General features: G+C 40.1%; 1 protein-coding gene and 1 long non-coding RNA gene across 2 annotated transcripts in view; both read left to right on the top strand.

Annotated features, from left to right (window-relative positions):
• The window catches only part of LOC119424673, a 19,808-nt gene extending 12,332 nt beyond the window's left edge, over positions 1–7,476 (top strand). The window contains exons 2-3 of the long non-coding RNA XR_005187525.1: positions 6,450–6,544; positions 7,438–7,476. This is a non-coding gene — a long non-coding RNA (uncharacterized LOC119424673). The remainder of the gene's footprint in view (positions 1–6,449; positions 6,545–7,437) is intronic.
• A 59-nt stretch (positions 7,477–7,535) lies between these two features.
• Positions 7,536–19,148, top strand: part of igsf9a (immunoglobulin superfamily, member 9a) — a gene marked incomplete at its 5' end in the record, with an annotated part of 80,501 nt that continues 68,888 nt past the window's right edge. Inside the window, one exon of the mRNA XM_037692067.1 lies at positions 7,536–7,638. Coding sequence (XP_037547995.1) covers positions 7,536–7,638 — 103 coding nt within the window. The remainder of the gene's footprint in view (positions 7,639–19,148) is intronic.

Genomic DNA, 19,148 nt, shown 5'->3' with positions numbered 1-19,148 from the left:
ATCTCTCTGATCTGCTACAACCGTATGTCCCTCCACGCTCCCTGAGGTCAGCGGACCAGTTGCTCCTCACAGTTCCAGGAACTCGTCTTAAGCACAGAGGTGACAGGGCCTTCTCTGTAGCAGGACCAAAACTTTGGAATGAGTTACCTCTGCTTGTCAGACAGGCCCCCTCCCTCTCGGTTTTCAAGTCCCGTTTAAAAACATTACTATTCAGTAGCTTTCAACACCAGATGATCTGTGTTTTGAACCTGTACGCTCCACACTGGTTAGTCGTCATTATCTGCATCATTTTTATGTCTATATTCTGATTTACTTCATTTTGTATTTTGCTTTGTGTGTTACCTGTTGTTCTGTCTGTACAGCACTTTGGTTGGCCTTGTCGCTGTTTTAAGTGCTCTATAAATAAAATGGTATGGTAACAATTATCTATGAAGGGGACATGCATTAAAAAAAAAAAAAAATCATTTGGACACCCCCCTGCCAAATTTACCATGAAATAATAGTTCACACGGCGCTGTTTCTATTTCTTCGTGAACAAATCCATTGCACTTAATTAATAGAATACTCAAACCGCTAAAAGTCCACTCCGTGTTTTCCTGGTAACCTACTGTCAGGGGAATTTTGGTTAAGGTTTATGGATGTTTATCACTAATGTTAAATTATGCGTGAGAGTTCAGAGAGTTGTTTTTCCTCTGAGAAGAGCCTGCAGACACCTGACACCTCCGAGTCTGAAAGCTGGGAAGCCGAGGCCGTCGTGACCTCTAGTAGCTGATAAGTGTGTATACAAAACACTTCTTGCACACTGTCCAGCGCAGATCCTCGTGACCGGGCTCCAATGAAACATCTGTGTAAGCCTGTTGTGACCATCTGCTCTTGCAAGTAAAACTGGGTTTAAAAAAAATCTCCTGTCACCGTGTGTGGCTTCTTTTACGTAAGTAAGACAATGCGAGGATATTTCTATCCAACACCCACAACTCTCCTCGCGGCAGGCAGTGTTTCCCCGAGGTCTCTAAGCTTGGCAGAACATTCATCTCTGATGTTTGTTTGTTTGTTTGTTGGTCCGGCAGGAATAGGAGGGAGACACCTCTGTGTTGCATCCTAGCTTAGCACTACGTTAGTGCGGGCAGTTGTTTATTGGGGTGGGTTTAGTTAGCGCTACGTCTTGTCATTGCACGATCCGTACCGTCGGCTCATTTGCGCATGCGCTGAAAGAAATACTTTTGAATACGCTAGATTTAGGAAAATGTACTGGAAATAATTACTTTCAGCCCTAATTATAAAGGTGTGCAAAATTATATCCTGTAAGCTGATTTAATACAACACATGTATCCATTTTGATATTGATGAATACACCATAATTCTTAATATTAATTAAAATATCTCTTTCTATACATTTGTTAATTTTCCTAGACAATGTTATAATTCTGTTTTTTGAATAAGAATCGTCTTCATTTACTTCCAAAATTTTATAAATCAGTAGAAAAATGTGTCTTGGTTGATTAATTGGATTTTAACGCATTTATGCTGCCAATGCGCCGTCTGGTGGACCCATTACTGATAACAGAATACCTTTATTTTAATAATAGTAATCTTTTATGATATTTATTGTAGAAACCTATCCTCCTGGCATACTTTGCTATCCACATCTCCTGCTAAAGTTTTCTTTTCCAGGAAAAACTGCAGGTGATAAAAGTTGAAAGACCATCTGCAATGTCTAAAGCCCTCACAGACGTATTTCTTTTGGTGCATGCACAAATGAGCTGACGTTGCGCATCGTGCTTCCGGAACAGATCGTGTACTGACGAAGCCTGTTGCGATAAACAATAAATCAATTAATCGCATGATAAATGAAAATCATCGACCTCATTTTCATTTACCGGCTTTATCGTTTCTTCGTGTCTCTCTCTTTGTACTGAAGACACTGGATGATAAAAGGCTCAACTCCGCTGCTCTTCACTGACCCCTCACTTTCTCTTTTTTCTTTAAAATCTGTTTTCCATCCAAAATCACTTTTTCGGATCGTTAAAAGCAGCTAAGCTACATGCTAAGCTAACAGGCCGACCTCGGGAATAAACCTCCGTCTTGTCGAAGCTCCAAAATTCACGGTTGAAACCCGTGCCTTCGTGTGAAAAGTTGTTTCTCTCTGCAAAAAGATGAGAAATTGTTGACTGATTTTTTTTTTTAAACCTTTGTGTGAAAAATGCTATGCTAAAGAGCTCAAATCACAGAGCGTCCGCCATGTCACCACGTCAGCCCATGTCATGTCAAGGGCCTCTCTCCCATTTTTCTTAGAGACACGCTGCTCCATTCTTTGGTTCAAACTGTCTTATACTGCCATCAGATGGTCAAAAAAGGTACTACACCCCAAACAAACCATTTTATTTATTTATTTGACAATTAAATATTGTTAAATTTCAAACAATATTATCATTTATTGCAATAACTTCTGAGACAATTAATCGCCCAGCAAATTTGTTATTGTGACAGGCCTAGCAGTGACAGGTCTGTAGCATTTTACCGCATCTGTATTGCACACTGCTAGCTTAGCGTTACGATAGCGCTGGCAGTTGTTGATGCAGTGTTAGATGTTTAACATCCTATTAAAATACATCAGAATGCAGGAAATGGTATCTACTTTCTTCAAAAATTTCCCTAGACACCCCCCCAGTGTGTTGTCTCCCCTCCATGCTTCTGACGCCAATGTCCAGAACAGGACCTGTTTTTACTGCAGTGCTACTGGCCAGTGTTCACTCAGTCTTCTCCTACGAACACAGATTTCTCCAGATCCTTGGATACTCCGTCTTCTCAGTTTGTTGAAGATTTTTCAGATGCAGTTTTTTTGCAGACTGGTGACTCAGACTCTGCTTGTCTTTATTTCTAAGAGAGTCAACTTTTCTAAAATGCTTTTATTATACACATTCCTCTTTCGGACTATTCACTAATTGACCCAATTTGTTGCAAAATGTTCTTTTACTTTTATTATTCCTACTGCTTTCTTTTACCTGTCCCACCTTTTAGATGCGTTTCTGCCGTCAAAATGAAAATGTCCTCATTTTGACAAAAAATGGAAAAATGTCTTATGACGTTTGTTTTATTGTTTAGAAATCTGACATTTTATTTACAATTGCATTCTGCTTTTATTTACTTTTTCCACAACGTGTCCCACTTTTTTCTAAATTAAAGTTTGCGTAAAGCGCACAGGTGAGGGTCGATGAATTTTACGTTCCAGTGGACGATGATCAACAGCCGCTGATTGATTTTTTATTTTTTTTTGTCTTCCACGTATATTTTGTAGAAAATCTTGTATGCAGTTCTGTTCACAGAAGCATGGCGAGCGTGTGGACAAGCACAGCAGCTGTTGACAGCCTGTGTAATTGTTTTCTATCAGTTCAGACTTTAGCCCCGGCCGTAAAATGTAAAAGGCCATAAAAAGCCTGATAGTAAGGGACTGAAAACAGGGTTTGCACGGCTGCCGGGGCAACTGAGTGTTTCCTGCTTAATTATAGAATCATTAAAGAAGGCAAGGACTTCAACCTTTTGAATTATATTAATTAAAATTCATTTTTTCTCTTTAAACCTTAAAAATTCATTATTCATGCAATAAATGCTAATGTTTAAGATTTATTTGCAACTATGAGAATATGCCTTTTGTTATTATTTTTACTCCTTTTGATCTAAAAATGTAATCTATCAGGTTGGCTGACGGTGGTTGAATATTAGTTCTTTAGCTCATGTCACTTTTAAAATAATGTTGATTTATTGCATTGTTTCTGTTGAAAAAGAAAAGTATTGTTTCTGCTTGGCACATATTCATTCTGCTCAACTTGCTGCTGAATGGAGATCAGCTGCAACAAAAGAAATGTATGCAGCACAAACAGGGTTTGCATTATCTAGCTGTCAGACATCCAGTTTTTATGACACCACATTCATTACCAGTGCACTTTCTTGAAAAACCTCAAAACCTAAATTTTCGTAGAACACAGCTGCGGTTGGTCTACAGCTGACTCAGTTTATTGGTCGCTATTGTTTTACTCTGAAACAATTCCACAGCTGCTTGCATCAGAACTGCCATAATTAAAGCCGATGTGGATTAGTTAACCCTGTGGAAGGAAACAAAAACAATGAAGACTTCTAAATTCTTGTTTCTCGCACTCTGAAAATGCATTGAAGGCTTTAATTAGTTTGACTCTCTATTCAGTTGGTGGATACGTTTATAGGGATAAGGGTGACGTCGGTACAAGAAATTTTTTTATTTATACAAATATATATATTTTTTTAATTATACAAATAATTTTATGCTCATTCTTGTCCCTCGTGGAAAGAAAGGGGGTAATTGGAAATGAAGTGGATTTGTGCAAGAACATAAAATTTGAATGAGGCACTAACACCACCATCGCTATCTCCTCTGTGGTCCACACTGCTCTCACCAACCAGAAGGACTCCTACGTCCGTATGCTCTTTGTGGACTTCCCGTCTGCCTTCAACACCATGATCCCCCAAACCCTGATGGACAAACCATCCACACTAGGACTAAGCCCCTCCATTTGCAACTGGGTACTAGACTTCTTAACAAACAGACCACATTCATTGAGTATCCACAACTTCTTCCCATCCTCCACCATAACCCTCAACACTGGCGCCCCTCAGAGATGTGTGTTGAGCCCTCTCCTGTTTATTCTGCTCACGTATGACTGTGCACCTACATATCCAGGCTGTCGCATTGTAAAGTTTGCAGATGATACAGTGGTGGTGGGATGCATCACAAACAATGAGTCCAGCTACAGACAGGAGGTGGAACACCTGGAGAGCTGGTGCAAAGAGAGTAACCTTCACATCAATGTGGTGAAGACAAAAAGGATGGTTTTGGAATTCAGACGGAACAAACACACCTACCCCCGAACATAGGAGGGTCTGCGGTGGAAGTGGTCTCCAGCTAAAAGTACACCTGATTGACAACCTCAGCTGGAGCAACAACACCACCAGCCTGATGAAGAAAGCTCATCAGAGACTCTACTTCTTCAGGCGTCTGAGACGAGCTGGACTGGGAAGCTCAGTCCTCATCTCCTTCTACAGGTGTGCAGTGGAGAGCATCCTGTGCTCCAGCATCAACGTGTGGCATGGAGGCTGCACAGCTGCAGAAAGAAAAGCTTTGCAGAGAGTGGTGAAGGCTGCACAGAAGATGTTTGAGTCGATCTCCCCACCATCACAGACATTTACACCTCCAGATACAGGAAGAGAGCCACCTGCATCATGAAGGACCACACTCACCCAGCACACACACTTTTTGCCTCGCTCCCCTCAGGAAGGAGGTTGAGGAGCATTAAGTGTAAAACCACTAGACTGAGGAACGGCTTCTACCCTGAGGCTGTTTGACTCATGCATCTCTAACCAAAATAATCCCTGTGTTCATTTGTGCTCATCTGCTCACACAGACTCATGTTCGTGCTGCTGTTCGGCGTATTGTTTTTTTTACTACTAGTGCTTAGTGTATTTTTATTAATGTTTTTCTTGGTACATATCTTAGATCTTATTACGGTTTTTCTTTTACATTTTATACTTTTGTTGGATGTAACTGGGACCCTGTGTACACAATTTCGTTCCACCACATGTACCGCATGTGGTGCGAATGACAAAGAACCTTGAATCCTTGAACTTCCATTTTGGTGTGTGGCTGCATCATAAGTAAGGTTCCTTTTCAAATACTGGGTTGCCAAATCAAAATCCAACATGGCCACCACCATCTTGTAAAATGTGTAAAATAGCCACCCCATCATTTGAGGAAACTTCTTTTTAGTTTTTATATTGCTTAAAAGTATAGTTTACTCAAATGATTTGGCCACCACTGGCCACCCCCTGGCTCCGCCGTTGTGCCTGGTGGTGATAAAATTGCTCCCTGCACTCAGATATAGATAGATAGATATCTATATATAGATATAGATGGATATAAAACTAACGAACAACAACGCTTAAATGATCTCGACTCCAAGCTGACCTGCTACGGTTCATCTGTTGGTGCATTTTAACATAAACATTTCTCCGTCTTCGTAAAGTAGTCCCATCCTCTCAGCCGGGCTCCGTCCTTGACCGTTGGGGCCGTATCTCCTCTCTGATGCGCCTTTAAATAAAACACTTAGACGCCGGCCTGAGTGCGACTCCCAGGATTTATTTGACATTTATGACATTTTTCTTCCAGAAAAAGAAACGGAGGCCACGTGTTCTGGCTGCGAGGGCGGCTCTGCCCATTTGTGTAATGGCACGGGACGAATTCCAGCTATTAGGAAAGTGTATAAAAACGTGAATGCTCCTTTTCTCCCCTTCCTGTAAAATTATGACAGAAGTGACAGCTCGGTTAGTCTTTTTAGCTGCTGCGTCTGTTGCAGATGGCTGTTGGCTTGTGTGCAGACAGGGAGGTAAAGCGAATGTGACAATCGTGTCTTCTTTGCCAACAGACTGAACATGCTGCAGGTTGCATGAGTGACAGAGATGGGAGCAGCAAGATCATATTGGCACACTTTTGCTGCGTTGGTGGTTTTTGCCCACTTTTGTAAGTATCTATTGTTTCACATGAAACCTATTTTACAAGCGACTAATTCCAGCTAAGATATTTACAGTGTTGCAAATATAACGAGAAAAATTACATTTTCGCAGAATATTTTGTTTCAATGCAAAGCACGAAATAGCGTTGCTGAAATTTGTTGAAAGATTCTTTAAGTAAATTGTTAGTTTGAACAAGCAGAACAGAAGCTGAAGGATAAAAATCACCAAAAAAAGTAGCTCAAATTTTCTGAAGTGATTAAATGAGAAAAACTATAGTTTAAAATGGCAAAAATGGATTCTAAAGCTAAAATATTAGCAAAATTGTGGCTAAAATTGGCAAAATTGTTGCTAAATTAAAAAAAAAATCATAGCTAAAACATTCTGCAGAACTGTAGTTAAAAGCTACTTTCAGGTAAAATGGTAAATAAAAGCTAAAATGATCAAATCCGTAACTAAAATTAAGCAAAATAGATGCTTATATTGTCTAAATTTTAGCTAAATGTCATAGATGCTAAAGCTAAAATCAGCAAAACAGTATTTAAAAGTAGTAAACGAGCTAAAAGTTAGCAGAACAGTAGCCAAAATCTATAATTAGCTGAACAGTAACTAAAAGTAATTAAACGAACGTTTGTGGCTAAAAATTAAAAGTATCAGAACAAGAATGGTAGTTTAGGGCGGCTAACGGTAAGGTCAAATGGTAGGTTAGGGTAGCCAGGTGCCTGAACCAGATGGTTTGGGCACCTGGACAATATTTTCTAAGAGGGGAGGTGTGGATTTTAAATTGAATTATTTTGAAAAGCCTAAAAGTTATAGACCAAAAGTCAGAGCAGACATTTGCTGAACGTTTCGAAGAGTCAATGAGACGATTAACTAAAGCTAATCTGTGGATAAACTTCACAGGGATCGTTAAAGGTGAAAGGTCAGAGGTCGGTGGAAAGGTTGGAGGCTCGGTGGAACTGGACTGTCGGTTTCCTCCATCAGAACCAGCCGTTGTGTCTTCTGCCTCCCCGCATGTGGTCGAATGGATACGACAAGGACTCGACGTTCCTGTCCTGATTAAGTTTGGGTCGTATGCACCACGAGTCCATCCAAGTTACGAGGGTGAGTATCCGTCACCTGCAGAGACCATCGATGTGCGTTCCTGGCGTTTAAACTGATGGTTCACATTTAAGAAGTGCAGTTTTCGGGAAGGATAACGAACAATAATTGATTTTAATTAATTAATAATGCTATTTAAGCTAAAACACTCTTCACGTGCGCTACTGCTACTGAAACAAAGCACCCTTGAATCGTCAAATAACTTTCAGTGGCGTTTCAACAAAGAAACACTTGTTGCAGTCATAGATTCCTGAAGTTCAACAATTTAACTAGATTTTAAATATTTTGAGACCTTGATAATTTTTTTTTGATTGTCCTCGAATTGGAGAAACAAGTTTAAGCTTGATCAAGTTGACCCGCTAACGGCTAATCTTAGTTAAGCAACACCATTGTGGATCGCTGCAGTCTTAAAACAGTTCTGATCATTCATAGTGGCTTATGCAAACACCATTTTATAAACCGTTATATTGTTGTTGCACTGTAACGTAAAAAAAAAAAAAAAACCTGCTTATTTGCAAATGGAAGCAGCAGCTAGTAGTGATTAGCACGTCTGACGCGGCCTGGGGCAATTCCTGCAGGAATAAAATTTCTTTTAGAACATGTGAAATTGACGTCAGTTTATAAAATATGGTATGCTTGAGAAGTTTTTGAGATTGTAGTTTTAAAACGGCAGCAATTATCTTTGGCTTTGGCTCTGCTCAAACTAGCCTTTAGCCAGTTTTATCTGAAATAAACTCCATTTGTCCACAACATGAGACAATCCAGAGAAACGTTCACAAACAATGTTTAAAACGTTTCTACAGAACCTCACTTCATCGGAACCCTTTCTTAAATGCCAAATAATTTTTTTTGTTTGTTTGTTTGTTGCAACCTTCTTTGTCCAGCATGTAAATGGTACTTTACATTACGGCAAACATTTTATTAGCTAGTTGAAGGAGTAGATCAGTATGGAAGCCCATTTCCGCCATGGAAGAAAAAATTAAAGCCCAACAGGAAGCCATAATTTTGACTTTTCAAGTCATAATTACGAGAATAAAAGTCATAATTACGAGAATAAAAGTCGTAATTATGAGAATAAAAGTCATAATTACGAGAATAAAAGTCATAATTACGAGAATAAAAGTAATAATTATGAGAATAAAAGTCATAATTATGAGAATAAAAGCCATAATTATGAGAATAAAAGTCATAATTATGAGAATAAAAGCCATAATTATGAGAATAAAAGCCATAATTTCGACTTTTAAAGTCATAATTATGAGTTTTAAAGTCATAATTATGAGTTTTAGTCATAATTACAAGAATAAGTCATAATTTTGACTTTTAAAGTCGAAATTATGACTTTTATTCTCGTAATTATGACGTTAAAACTCAATAGTGACTTCCTGTTGGCCTTTTATTTCATAGCGGAAATGGGCTTCAATATTAAATGCTATATAAAGTGCCGATGACAAGCTGTATATATTACATACCTTTTTGTTTTTTCATTCATTCAACCTTTATTTAGACGGGTAAATACCATTGAGCCTCGAGGACTCATTTACAAAAGAGACCTGATTTTAAAAGTTTAAAAAGATTGATGTATGAAGGCAGAGGGACATACATTGAATGAATGAATCCATGTGCTATGCCACAGATATATAAACACTTTTATATGAGATGATATCGATGTGCTATGCAGGAAAACTACCGGTGTTTGACAGGAAGTTGCATCCCTGTCGAGTCATGGTGTCCGGCAAGGGACAAACTTAAAAATTAAATTAGAAAAGTCGAAATTATGACTTTAAAACTCGAAATTATGACTTTAAAACTCAAAATTATGACTTGAAAACTCAAAATTATGACGTTTATTCTTATAATTATGACTTTAAAACTCAAAATTATGACTTCCTTTTGGGCTTTAATTTTTTTCTTTCATGATGGAAATGGGCTTCCATAAGATCAACCACTGCCTGCCTCTTACACAATAATCTCATCGGTTAGTTCTCGAGTATGTGTTTGGGATGTTTTAGCACCAAATTTAGAAAATTTTATGATTTATGACCATTTTCATGTTTAAGATGGTAGCCATTTTCAACTTCTTTAAAATCTGTCCAGATATTTTGCTGAAAGACTGACAAAAATGCAAACAGAACCAAAACAAACTGTCTGAAGATGGTTTGCAACTGCAAATGTGCGATTTTTACAGCCATCAGTTAGATCTGTCAGCTGCTAGGCTTTATGCAAAACTCACTGACGCATTAAAAAAAACACTTGTCATGAGGAGAATGTGCCTTTTTTGTGATGTTTGCACTGAGCGCAATGTTTGGAATGTAAATATTGATGTCTGAATGTTTGAAAAAGTGCACTTCAGTAACGGGGAGTTAAGTGAATCCTCGTTTTTTTTATCACGTCTGTCAAAGAGAGAAATATTTTAGGCCCAGTGCTGCTACTTGTAGTCGCTATTTTTTCCTCTGGTAGAATAAAAACCCACAATCTGGTTGTCTGAGTTGGTTCTGTGCCACACCTCGGTGGCCTCTCGAAGCAGCTCCTTTACAACGAGCTGAACCTCTCACGTTGCATCGTCGTCATCTATTGTGCCGGCTCTGCTCACAGCACAGAGAACAAAGCCAAAAAAATGATCCTCAGTGGACGAAGACTACCTTTGTGTGGCTTCTGTTACCCTTTAAAGTTTTAAACAATGGAACAAATGTGGACAAAAAGACAGCATGACTGGGTGGCTCAGAGGTTTCTGTTTTGTTGTAATACTCCCCCCCCCCCCCCCATTGAGATGCATAAAGAGGGTTTTTCAAGTTGTTTGAATTTCTGCTGGAGCACCGTGTTTTGATTAAACCGCACGTTTGACAGCAAGTGTCATGAAATGAGATGATTTTGTGCAGTTGAGCACTCAGGTGGGAGTCAGCAGGTGGCTAAGTGTTTAACCTTCATTTAGTTTTACCAACATGAAAAGTTGAGAGGTAGGCAGCAGCAATCAACATCTGAATGCTTAATTACGGCTGAGGCAACTTCCTAAATTTTCTTCAAAACGCGTTCTGCATACGGTTGCGTCAGTCGTTGCACGCTGTGCAGCCGAACGCTGTTCAGACCCACTCGAACTGATTTTTATTCCAGTGGAGTTTCCAGAGGTATCTGACGAGGCTTACTTACATTTGGGACGTGGGTTTAAAGAAATGCAAACCACAACATCACTGTCATGATTTAATGGATATTGAAATGTTTTGGGAACCACAAACCTGCAAAAAAGAACTTGTCGTAATGGAACTGATCAGCTATGTTTAAAAAAAAAAATGTTCATATGCCAGTTTGACAAAAAATAGTTACGACTTGGGGTGTGCGCTTCGGTCCCCATACAAGCGGTGTGAAAGTTTGGTTCGTATTGCCGGTAGTAAGTCGGACCCCTTCAGGGTGGCAGTTGGACTCGGCCAGTGCTGCCCATTGTCACAGATTCTGTTCATAACTTTTATGAACAGAATTTCTTGGTGCAGCCTGGGGGCGGAGGGAGTCCAGTTCAGTGGTTTCAGGGTTCCATCTCTGCTCTTTGCAGATGATGTGGTCCTGTTGGTGTCATCGTGCCGTGATCGCCAGCTCTCACTTGGAGCAGTTCGCAGCCGAGTGCGAACCGGCTGGGATGAGAATCGACACCTCCAAATCTGAGGCCATGGTCCTCAGTCAGAAAAGGGGGGATTTCTCTCTACAGGTCGAGGGTGAGGTTCTGTTTCAAGTGGAAGAGTTCAAGTATCAGGGTTTTGTTCATGAGTGAGGGAAGAATGGAGCATGAGATTGACAGATGGATTGGTGCAGCATCTGCCATATTTCGGACTCTGTGCCGGTCCATTGTGGTGAGGACCTATGGTCACGAACTCTGGGTAGTGACTGAAAGAATGAGATCATGGATACAGGTGGTTGAAACGTGTTTCCTCCAAAGAGCAGCTGGAATCGCCCTTAGAGACAGGGTGAGAAGTTCAGTTATCAGGAGAGACTCGGAGTAAAACTGCTGCTCCTCCACATCGAGAGGAGCCAGTTGAGGTGGTTCAGATCAACCTCATCCTCACTTAAACAATAAGGATGCGTCCTGGGCACCTTGCCAGGGAGGTGCTTTGAGCATGTCCGACTGGGAGGAGACCCCGGGGAAGATCCAAACACAATGGAAAGACTATTTCTCTCAGCTGGCCTGGGAACATCTTGGAGTCCTCCCAGAAGAGCTGGAAGAGGCGGCTGTGGAAAGAGATGTCTGGACCTCCCTGGTCAGGCTGCTGCCCCCACGACATGACTTCAGACAATTGGAAGATAATGGATGGATACATAGTTAAATATCATGGAAGGAAAACATGGAGGTATAGTTGATAAATACTAAGACTTTTTTTTTTTTTTTTTTTTAACCAATCTGCTGTTTTCACTTTCATGCCAGTTTATTTGGTAACACTTTAGTCCATCTGCTTATTAGTCCACGTTTTGTGTTTTATCTAAAAGATTAACTCATCACAAGTTAATGTACAGTAGTCCCTTGTTTATTGCGGGGGATCTGTACCCTGAAGCCCGCGATAAGTGAAACACTACGAAGTAGGAATAGTAGTATAAGTAGTAAGTAGTTTATGTATATATTCTGCTTTCAGCCAGACACCTGCAAACGTTCTTGGCCACGCCCACTTCCCCGCTCTGCATGGTGATCAGCTGCAGCAGGAAGCTTAAGCTTATCCTGCAGCATGGGTTGCACAAATGTGCAGCAGGTGATAAATAATTCAAAATAATTTATTTTAAATAATCTTATTTCAAAAAACCCAGATAGAGCGAGTCCACAAAAAATGAACCGTGAAGTAGCGAGGTACTACTGTATTCAGTGGTAAACGTTCTAATGAGCATGTGGCTAATTACAGGAAAAGTTTGCTAGCAGCCTGTTAGAATGCTCCTCAAAGTTTTCAGCTGCGTAGACAAAAGTGACAAACTTTTAACCCAAACTAGCACAGGATGCAGTATATAAACATTACTAATAGGCCAACTAAATGACTGTTTCCATCACTTGTGGTGAAAATCGTCTATTGGCAATTTTCTTTTTTTTTGCATTTCAGTTGATTTCTGGAAGTTTTCAAGTTCACAAACGTTGTTTTCTAACCCACTTCATGTGAAGGGAGTGTAGCATGGCTGAACAGTGGTTAGAGCTGCCGCCTCTCAATGAAAAGGTCACTAGATCAAATCCCGGCCAGGGACCTTTCTGGGTGGAATTTGCATGTTCTCTTTGTGCATGTGTGGGTTTTCTCCAGGTTCTCCAGTTTCCTCCCACAGACCAAAAACATGCATATTAGGCTGATTTGTAACTCTAAATTGTCCCTAGGTGTGGGTGAGAGAGTGAATGGTTGTTTGTTTCATTTGTCTCCGTCCCTGTGATGGACTGGAGGGTGTCCCCCACCTCTCGCACAGCGACTGCTGGATATGGACACTAGTGACCCCCGCGACCTGGAATGAATGAATGGATGGATGGATGGATGGATGGATGGATGTCTGAAGGGAAGTTCATTTGAGTTTTAAACGCCCATTTAAGGTGGACATATGATCATCCATAAGTAAACTTTCTTTTTTCTGCCCATAACTTCTGATCCGCTCAAGATAATTTAAAGAAACTTCACACACACATGCATCATCACAACACGGAGTGCCACGTACACTTCACTCTAGCACTCAAAGTCAAAAGTTATAGAAGGTCTGTGCTTGTCTGGGCCATTGCTCTAGCTTTCTGTGTTGCTGTATAATGGTTTGTTGATGAGCGTATGATGTCTTCATATGTGGCACTTGGTTCTGACTTAGTGTTCCAGCTCAGAAAGTCTACGGTTCCTCATCAGTCCTGACCACAAAATCCAATTTGACTACTTTGCACATAAAAGGGGTAAAACCACAGGAATGACCTGTTTATGTACACTTGTCTCATTAAATTAATCACATGCATGGTACTACCTCTATGAGTCTAGACTTATTCAAATGGCGGCCCGGGGGCCAAATCAGACCCACGGGTGAGCTCAGTTCAGCTCACCAATGTGTTCATTTTTAATGAAACAAAATTTTAAACCATCAAACAAACTTACTTAATGACAATAACTGCTGGATGTCCGGCCCCTGAACTCTTAACTGTGTCCCCCTGAGTAATTTAGTTGAATAGCCCTAGTCTAGACGATGTAAAGAAAATATTATCCTCCTCGTTTAGTAATGGTGGTCTGAGCACAACAGATCACAAATCCCTTGGTTTCAAACTTGCATCGGAACTGTAGTTAAGTTGGGTTTGTTTTATTCAAACCAGTTACATATTTTGAAGTAAATCAAACGCAACAAAAACGTAAAAATGAGATTTGTTGAATTTGTTTGCTCGGCTTCATGAAGTAAAGAAAATTAACCAATTAAACGATCCAAACTGCTCCTTTATAGACCCTTCATACTCTAAAATGACTGACTGTATCTCCATTTTTCTCCCCTATAAATTCTTTGAACTGAATAAAACCAGCAAAACGTTCCCAAAAAGAAATGATCGAAAGGTGGTTTAAAGATCGACATTCCCAAAATGGTCAATTTAGCAAATAGTACTCATTTTTCAAGTAACTGTGTGTATTTATTTACTTGAGTATAAATTCTTGATTTCTAACCTTTAAGGTTTTTACATAGAAATGTGCTACTTAAATATAGACTGTTTCCAGCCTGAGCTCTCTAGTCTATATTTGCACAGTGTTACAACATGCTCTGCATCAGATTTATGGCCTGTGCTCACAAACACTAATGAGCAGTAAGCTCTTCATTTAGATGTTTGCCAAAGGATCAGAACCTGCTTTTAATTGAGACTAAGCCTTTTCTCCAGAGCGGGATGCCACTCCCTTACCCAACCTGTGGAGGACATGTGATATTGACATTTACATAGCAATAAAGTCTGAACGAACCCTGGTTGATGAATTATTTTAAGTGCAAGAAGGGCAGACCTTAATTCCAGCCCAGACCCATAAAAGACTAGCTCTGTTGCTGATTCAGAAGACTTTCCTGCATACATTGGTGTCACACCTCATTAAGCCTGATGTTCATTTCTAAGGAAGCAGGGCAATAAACTGGTAGCTGAAATTTGCCTACACTTAAGTCGTGGAAAAAAAAAAATCACTCTTTACTCTTTAAGGCTCAAAAATACTTGCCTTCAAAAAGACGTTTGCTAATCAGCAGCCTCTCTGGTGACAAACAGAAAGCTGTTCTCTGCTGATACAAAAGTTTGAAAAAGGATGCTTTGTCCCTTCTGATGTTGAGCTTGGGCTTTCTCACAGGAACTGGTTAGTAACAGGTGCAGCATGAGAAACTAACTCTTTAGAGCTGGGATGGGTGGTGTGTATTTCACCCCCTCAGGCATGTTCTCAGGTGTCCAAGTAGTTTGGCTTCAGGACCCAGACTCCAACTGTTGTTTAGCTGCTGTGAATCTAATGCCGGAGATCCAAGCGATGCACTCAGGCTTTTGTTCCAGTGTTCGTCCCTGAGCCCCACCCTACATGTGTAGCTTGTTGTTTGTAGAGTACGAGTTGTGGAGTAGTTTCTTACTTCTAGTAAACAGCAGTCAGTGTCAATAAGGGAGACATTCTCATGGGGTAGGCAAGCTAACGGCTACTCAGAACAGCACCTATTCCAGAGCAAGATGACTCAAATTCAAATTTGTTTCTAGAAAACCCAACATGCACTACTTGGGGTATTTTCTTACAACCTGCTATTGTATGAGTGTACACACTGTGACTGCTGATATATCTGGCCACCTAATCAGTCGTTTCTAGGAGCTCTTCCATTTCTGGAATCATGTTTTGGCTAATCTGGCTAATATACTGATAAACCGTCTGTTTTATCATCTGTCATGGCTGTTTTTGGGATTGGACCAAGGAAACCGTGATTACACAGCCAATCATTAGCAAGATACATTTAGCAGCTTTAGTACTTAATTAAGTGGAAATACTCTCCATCCTACCATGTTGTGATAACTTGAAAAATAAATGACTTACATTTTGGTGTGTGGCTGCTTGTAAGCGTAAGAAAGGTCACTATCGAAAATCGGAGTGCTTCTTCAAAATCCAAGATGGCCACGTCAACTGGCCACCCATATCTTTCTTTCTGCACTCTCTTGTGCAAGGCGGATGCCTCTTCTTCATCTCCTGTTCTCCTGTTTTTTTCTGCTCTGTGTATCAGAGCTCCTGTTACACATTTTCTGAAACTAAAACTAGTGTATGGATCTGGTCAGCTGGACTTTCAATGCAATCGACAAAATATTTTCAACAAAATGACATGGTCCTGGAGTTCCCTCATGCCCCCGCTGAGACTCATGCTACAGGATACGTCATGGATTGGGAGCTGATGTGTCTTTCCATTCTGTCTCAGGAGAACGCTGAAGACCTACATAATTGGATTTATGATAGCAGGGTTTCTGCTCTCTGGCATCAGTGGATTACTGTTATCGGCTGTTAAGGAAGACGGTGGCAGCTGTTTTGGCAATGGCAAAACTGCCAAGTCTGTGTGAAGATTTGGTTCATGCTTCGAGTACTCAAAATCAGCTGATTTATGAGATAAACCATAAGATGAAAGTGATTTTGTGAGAATCACAGGCCACTTGCAGCTTCTGGGACTCACCAGCATGTTGAAGACGACCTTGGAGGAGCCTCGTAGGCGCAGACCAGTGGAATGCCCCAAAATTCTGGCCATTTTGGATCTTGAAAGTACCAGCAAGACTCGAGGCTGACGAGAAAAAAAAAAAACAGTCTGCCTGAAAAAATAAACAATTGTGGCTTATCTGACTCCCCCGGCTGGCTTTGAATACAGGCTGACTTATCAAATTTCTCCTGGGCTATGTGTAAACTAAGGAAAACCTTTGTCAATTGCAAACCCCCCACCCTTCGAGAACTTCTGTGAAGGCTTATCAGAACTGTACTGGCTGACCAACATCTTATCAGGACTATGGTCTATCTGGAAGTGCTTCATAGACAAATCTCACCGCCTTGCCGTCAAATGCATATGTAATGTCTTTATAAATGTGCTTGCTGGCAGAGTTTTCTGATGTCTTAAATTGTGTCCTGATGGGACAAGGTGTGAATATATCTTTTTTGGTAATGCCACTATCATATCCTCGTGTTTTTTTCCCCCTTTTCTATCTAAAAATGTATTCTGAAAAAGGATAAGAGGCTGTGCTCCAGTAGCAGCAGCAACATGCACTCTGCCCATCTTTCGGACGACTGTACATACATTATCTCACTGCATTTCGGTACAATGATAATAAAGCTTATTCTGATATCTTTTGACAAACAATGCTTTGTAATTCATATTGCTTAAGTATAGTTTCCTCTGATTTTGCTAGACAATCGGCTGTTCCCTGGCTCCACCATTACTCCTGGTCGAGGATAAAATAGCTCCCTCAACATCCACTCTCCAGGATCCGTCACTCTAAGCTACCTCAGACAAACACAAAGACAATAACGAACCAAAAATGTCTCTTATACGCAGTGTAACTCTTACTTGAGTATCTTGCACCAAAAACATTAAGGTTTACTTACATTCCCTGTTAATTCCAGTCCAGAAAAACACTCATCTCAAAAACTACAATCTTTCACTATTCAAATTCCTCAGTGATTGGGGACATTGACGTACCGCTTGTTGGTGTAGCAACACAAGGAAATACAACATATCTGTATCACGCAACAGTAACAAACAGGAAATACCCATTTTATCAGTGTATTGTATTTGACAAGAACAGTGTACATTAATTAGCCATACTGTAAATGGACCAGTTTGCCAAATGGCTAGTTTTCATCTCTAGTCGTGGGCAGGTGTTACTGTTGTGAAAAACAAAAGGACTCGGACATTGCCAGCCGAAGAGAGTTTATTTGGACAAATCTAGTGTAAATGGTTCAGACAGCCTTGCATTGTGGACTACTCCCTAAGAGAGTTGCAACTTTCATACTTGTACTTGTTTTCTGTAAGGCAGCAGTAGAAAAAAACCCCATCACATTCTCAGACATCGTCTTCACAGATCAACAGAATATCAGAACGGTGGTAGGCATTCTTTGTCAAAGTGAATTTTTCTACAACATTGTGACATAAATGAAACCTATTGATTGTTCTAATTAACAGGTTTTGGTTTAATTAACAATTTTCAGTGACTATATTATACGTCAACCTAAAAGCTACGTCAAGGTTATGTGAAAATGGCCATTTGGGGAAACAATTTTGCACATCTATAAAGTACAATTTTGTACACGAATGAAACATTGGCATGTTTAATGAAAATTGCATTCAATGAAATAATACATATCAATTTCCGAAATACATCTTGATCTTTTAGTGTTTGGACTTTATGGTGGGTAGATTACAGAGCTACTGCAACACCATGTTCAACCACAATAGCTGTTTAAGTTATTAAAATATGATTTATTGTCATTGACTTGCTGTGGCAGCAATCTTAAATTGTATTGTCTCGAACTCTTTGGTTTAAGGTCTACAACTAAAGGTTAATTTTGTGGAGTTTCGCAAACTGAAAACTGGACTTTGTTGTTTTCAACCAGTTTGACACAACTGTCAACAAGGAAGAGGGCTGGCAATGGAGGAGGTGGCGTGCCAAAGAGACCATCTTATCACCAACATAACTGGTTTGTTCCACTTTGGAGTAAGCTGTTGGGGGAAGAATCAGTTTTGTTGTGCATTTTCTTGACTGATGAAGCCTTCTGGATCGAAGGTGAAACGCTTCAGCACAAAAACAAACTGTCCAGATGACCTGACTGAAAAATGTTGGATTGTATACCTGGATTATTGAGCATGGACTTTGTTGTCACAACCACTGTATTTGCTCTTTTTTTAAAAACTGAAGACATCTTTGGTCGTGTTTGTAGCTTCACAAAGATTTGTTCTGTTGACTTCAAAATGAGGTTGTTGAGCACTAACAGAGGTTTAAAAGTATTTGTTGTTGTCAAGCAGCAGATAAAAGGATTAGTGTCTGCTCTGTGAACAGGAAAAATAGTCCCTTAGCTGCTGTGCATCAACGGCGAATGCAGCTGTATAAATGTTACCGTTTTGTGTGTGTGTGTGCAGGAAAAACACGCAGATCAAACCGTTAATGTGCTTCCTTTCCCACGTGGACAAACATGAGCGTCTGCAGTGGGATTACTCATGTTCGAGGCCTCTGATACAGATAGAGCCGTTAAAGTCAAAATTTAAACCATAACATTACAGCTCAATAAACCCAAAAGGAGGGAGGAGTGAAACCGGATCTTTTTCTTTCTCTGACCGAAACCTAAATACCCCTCCCCGGCTTGCCAAGAGCTGACGACATCGCTTAGAGATGATTTGGGCGGCTGCCCATGAATAACACATTTTCAGCGATGTAAATGACTGTTGCACAAAATGGTATTAAATTAAAATTAATAATACTGAAGCCCTCGTCAAACAAAACAAGACACTTTGCGGATGATTTCCCTAAAGGCTTTCTTTATATATATATATATATATATATATATATATATATATATATATAT

Source organism: Nematolebias whitei, chromosome 18, assembly GCF_014905685.2.
Source record: "Nematolebias whitei isolate Nwh7 chromosome 18, NemWhi1, whole genome shotgun sequence".
NCBI lineage: Eukaryota > Metazoa > Chordata > Actinopteri > Cyprinodontiformes > Rivulidae > Nematolebias > Nematolebias whitei.
This window is presented reverse-complemented; position numbering and strand designations above follow the sequence as displayed.